This window comes from Penaeus vannamei, chromosome 26, assembly GCF_042767895.1.
Source record: "Penaeus vannamei isolate JL-2024 chromosome 26, ASM4276789v1, whole genome shotgun sequence".
In the NCBI taxonomy this organism is placed as follows: domain Eukaryota; kingdom Metazoa; phylum Arthropoda; class Malacostraca; order Decapoda; family Penaeidae; genus Penaeus; species Penaeus vannamei.
In genome coordinates, this window is record NC_091574.1 from 22,645,050 (window position 1) to 22,650,049 (window position 5,000).

Here is a 5,000-nt window from a genome sequence, read left to right on the forward strand (position 1 = left end):
TGCACTTTAAGCTCACTGAGGGGCCCGGCTGTAGCGTCTGGCTGATGAAGCGATATTCCAACACAGGCGCTGAGTCTGCAGAAGAAGACGAAGAAAAAAGATCAGATTACTCCCTTTTGAATGCGTCAGAGCTAAATTGTATCTCATTATTCAACCATGTTCTACGAGGAAGCCCTTGGCAGCTCCCCGAGATCGTCTGCCTCTTATCGAGCCTTCTTTAAGCGGGTGAATTAACTTTTCGAACTTGCAAGGAAACGGTTCAACTGCGCGTGTGATGTGACGAGAGGCCGACCCGAGGGTGGATGGGGTGATTCGGGATGCACTGGGGAAAGGGGGGAGGGGGGATCTCCTTGGGTGGGGAACAGAGGGGAGGGGAAACGAGAGAGTAAGTAAGAATAGATTGATAAAGAGGAGAGACACTCAACGATACATCCAAAGGCGACCGAGAGAGGAGAAACCTAGTTGGAGGGGAATGATTAACTTCTGTGTGTCTCTCTCTCCCCTTCCGTCTATGTGTTTGGATGTGTCATTTCCTAGTCTCTTTTTGCTTTATTTACATTAGTCTTTCTGTGTATTCCCAGTGCAATCATTCTCGCTGCCGTCGCATTTACAGGTTAATTGTAAGTGAAATATAAAACAGATTATTAATTTCTTTCGACGCTAAGACACGCAGCACACCAAAGAAATCGCCAGTGAGGGAATGGACACTTCCAGCTGATTGGAAATGATAAAAAGAGAAGCAGGACAAGCAGAAAAGTCAGAGATTTAACAGCGCAAGAAAAGGCGACACGCAACTGATCAGGAAGGAAGAGAAGGCACAAGAAACGAGGAATAAAACGGCATAACGATACGTAAAGAAGAGCTATACGAAAATATAGAAAATAACTAGCAAGACTGCGAAAGGAAATAAGCAACAGAACTAGGAGGAAGGAGGCAAGCAGCTAGTCAGGAAGCCGCTAGCCAGGCTGTCCGGGGCGCGGCAATTACTGGACAACAAAATCTAATTAAGTTGGCGGACGCGCGGAGTGGCTGGAGGTGTATTAATTAACACAACACGCGGATATAAAGAACCGCCAAATCACGTTAGACACAGCAGTGGTGCCAACGCCAGGAGTGGGCGAAACCTGGGGACAAATCTGGGCATTTTACATTCTTTATATTTTTTAATTCTATTCCTTACTCTCTCTCTCGCGTGTATACATACATGCACACATATATACATACACATACACAAACACACACACACACACATATATATATGTGTAAATATACATATAAGTGTATATATGGATACATATATGTGTGCATATACATGTATGTATGCATGTATATATATATATATATATATATATATATATATATATATATATATATATATATATATGTGTGTGTGTGTGTGTGTGTGTGTGTGTGTGTGTGTGTATGTGTGTGTGTGTGTGTATATATATATATATAGATATAGATAGATAGATATATGTATATGTTTATAAATATATGTATGTATCTATGTAAATGTGTGTGTGCATGCATATGCATATATATATATATATATATATATATATATATATATATATATATATATATATATATATATATATATGTATGTATATGGACGTGTGAATATATGTATGTATATATGCAGCTAATTAAGCAAGTAAATATGTATGCACATTAATATCAATCCACCCATCTATCTATCGATCCACCTGTCTACCAGTATGCGTACAACTCACAACCATGAACAGTTATGAACAATGCAATGACCCGGCAAATAACATAAGCAGTGGAGTTGTGCATTTCATAACGGGGTAACAGGCAGCTTGCATTCAATTTGCTGCGGCCGAGGGAGAAGTGAAATCCGTGGATAAGCCATAGACAGGCCAGAGAGTGAGTGAGGGAGGGAGGAAGAGAGAGAGAGAGAGGGAGGGAGGGAGAGGGAGGGAGGAAGGGAGGGAGGGAGGGAGGGAGGGAGAGAGAGAGAGAGGGAGGGAGGGAGGAAGAGAGAGAGAGAGAGAGAGAGAGAGAGAGACAGACAGACAGACAGACAGACAGACAGACACAGACACAGACAGAGAGAGAGAGAGCGAGACAGAGACAGACAGAGAGAGAGAGAGCGAGACAGAGACAGAGAGTGAGAGAGCAGCCACACCTCGTTAAAGTGAAGCCCGAGTGTGCGATTCTGGTTAGTGTTCCCGGGGTTGGAACTCCGGGGTTGGGGGCGGTGGTTGGGACTGCCTGATAGGGGTCCTGATATCAAAGGAGGAAGTGGGAGGTATTTGTTGGTGTTTAAGGAAATTATAGCTTGATCAGGAAAAAAAACTTGATTTCTCTGCTACTTTAAGATGATTTTTTCTTTCTTATTTCTTTTTTTTTTTTTTTTTTTCTTTTTTTAAGAAACGTTTTTTTTTCTTTTTTGCTTATCCTTGAATCGCTCAGATCATATAAACTAAACAACAACAACAACAGCATCAACAACAACAATAAAACTTTCGTAACAGCATTTTTCACATAATTGGCATATGAAATAAGGTCGATTTTTCTATCTGCTATGTAGCCAGGTCATTTGCATTATAATTAAGCATTTTTTTGATGCAAGAACAGCTGGTTTAAGTCTCTCCATTACATTACGCCAGGCGGATGTTAGTAATTAGGCTTATTATTGCATTTCCTCCGTTTTTTAAGGTAATGTGATAATTTCTTTTGAAGGCAGGGACGGACAGGCTCTGTCACGCCGACGCTCGAAAATAGACACTCGTAACATTTTCTCGCTCTCTCTCTCTCTCTCTCTCTCTCTCTCTCTCTCTCTCTCTCTCTCTCTCTCTCTCACTCTCTCTCTCTCACTCTCTCTCTCTCTCTCTCTCCCTATCTCTCCCTGTCTCTCTCTGTCTCCATCTCTCTCTGTCTCTCTCCCTTTCCCCCCTTCTCTCTCCCTCCTCCTTCTTTCTCTCTCTCTCTCTCTCTCGCTCTCTCCCTTCCTCTTCCTCCCTCCCTCCTTTCCCCCTCTCTCTCTCGTTCTATTTCTCTCCCTCCCTCCTTCCCCCTCCCTCCCTCCCTTCCTCCCTCCCCACCCTTTCTCTCTCTCTTCTCTATATACTTTTTTCATGGCAAACATATGGTTCCAGAAAGGTCGGAGACAAACAGGCTCTCTGTCATTTCTGCGGACTAAATTCACTCTCATTTTGTCCCTCCTGATTCTCTCTTCGTTTCTCTCCCCCCTCTCTCTTTCGCTTTGTCTATGCCCCCCTTTTCTCTCTCTATGCCTCTTCTTTCTCTTGTTTTGTCTCTTCCAGCTTCCCTTGTCTCTTTCTCTTTCTCTCCTCCTTTCTCTCTCGCTTTGTCTATGTCTCTTTCTATTTCTCTCCCTCCTGTCTCTCTCTCTCTACTGTACTCCCTTTCTTTCTCTCGCTTTGTCTCTTCCCCCCATATTTCTTTCTCTTTCTCTCCCCCGTTTATCTCTCTCGCTTTGCCTGTGCTCCCTGTCTCTCTTTGCTTATGCCCTCCTCTCTCTCTCTATGTATCTCTATCCCCTTCCTTCTCTCGTTTTGTCTATTGCCTCTTTCCCTGTCTCTCTCGTTCTCCCCTGTTCTCTCTCTCGCTTTGTCTGTCTTTCCCTAGACCTGTCTTTATCTCGCTTTATCTCTTCCCCGTCCGCCTATCTCTCTTTCTTTGTCTTTCCCTCCCGTCTCTCTCTCTCTCTCTTTCTCTTCTTCCTTCCCCTCTCTCTCTCGATTTGTCTCTTCCTCCTTTTTTCTCGTTCTCCCTTCTTCCCCCTTCTTTCTCTTTCTCTCACTACCCTTACCTCGCTCCCACTTTACCCCTCCCTCTCTCTCTCTTTCTCTCTCTCTCTTTCAACCTTTCTCCATCTCCTCTTTCCCTCCCTCCTTTTCTCCCCACTCTCTCTCTCTCCCATTCCCGAGCACCGCCATATAATATGCCACATGTAATAATGCTGAGTAGAAGCGGTAATACGGCCAAGGGCTCTTCGGGAGCCACTTCGCCGCTGGAACTTTATTTCGATCCGTTTGACCCGGCGGAGAGGACCGGTTCGCTGGCGTGTCGCTGACGCAGATCTAAGGCGTTTGATTTGTTCGGCCATCGCTTTTCCTTCGCGGGTTCCGTCGCGGTTTGTTTGTTTGTCTGCCTGTGTCTGTTTCTAATTTGTCTGTCTATTTTTCTTTCTGTGTGTCTGTATCTTTCTTTCTCTGATTCTCTCCCTCTCTCTCTCTCTCTCTCTTTCTCATTCTCTCTCTCTCTCTCTCTCTCTCTCTCTCTCTCTCTCTCTCTCTCTCTCTCTCTCTCTCTCTCTCTCTCTCTCTCTCTCTGTCTCTCACTCTCTCTCTCTCTCTTTCTCTATCTGTCTATCTATCTATCTATCTCTATATGTATATACATGTATATGTATGTATATATATATACATACATATATATATATATATATATATATATATTAATTTTATTCTTTATTCATTTATTTACTTATAGAAGTACACGTTTATACATGATTTCATTTTTCTTCCAAAGACACGAGAACGAGAAAGACCTCAAAGAAAACGGGAAGAGGAAACGAAAACGGAGAGAGGGCGCTCGAACCCCGCAGCAGAAGGGAGGTGTCGGTAGCGGGAAAGCGGGAGTCGGATTTAATGTTTTATTAAAGGTTCCATCAGGCGCATCAGGGAGGTCGGGCTGGGAAATGAATTCATGTTGGGGTTGACAGTGAGATTGCGGTGATGGAGCATTTGGCTAAAGGAGGTGGAGCGATTTGGCTAAAGGAGGGAGGAATGAGGGATGGGTGGAATTTGGACGTATGGGGGTTTAGGGGAGAGAGAGATAGATAGATAGATAGATAGATAGATAGATAGAGAGAGAGAGAGAGAGATGTAGGGATAGATAGATAGATAGATGGATAGAGAGAGAGAGGGGTGAAGAGAAAGATAGATAGATAGATAGATAGTGAGAGAGAGAGAGATGAGGGATAGAGGGGGGAAGAAAGTCGGAGAGAA

At 43.7% G+C, this 5,000-nt stretch overlaps 1 protein-coding gene across 1 annotated transcript in view; it reads right to left on the reverse strand.

Annotated features, from left to right (window-relative positions):
• The window catches only part of LOC113819090 (cell adhesion molecule Dscam2), a 61,655-nt gene that overhangs the window by 53,777 nt on the left and 2,878 nt on the right, over positions 1 to 5,000 (reverse strand). Inside the window, exon 2 of the mRNA XM_070139808.1 lies at positions 1 to 75. This exon is cut by the window's left edge and continues 70 nt beyond it. Within this exon, the coding sequence (XP_069995909.1) occupies positions 1 to 75 (75 nt within the window). The remainder of the gene's footprint in view (positions 76 to 5,000) is intronic.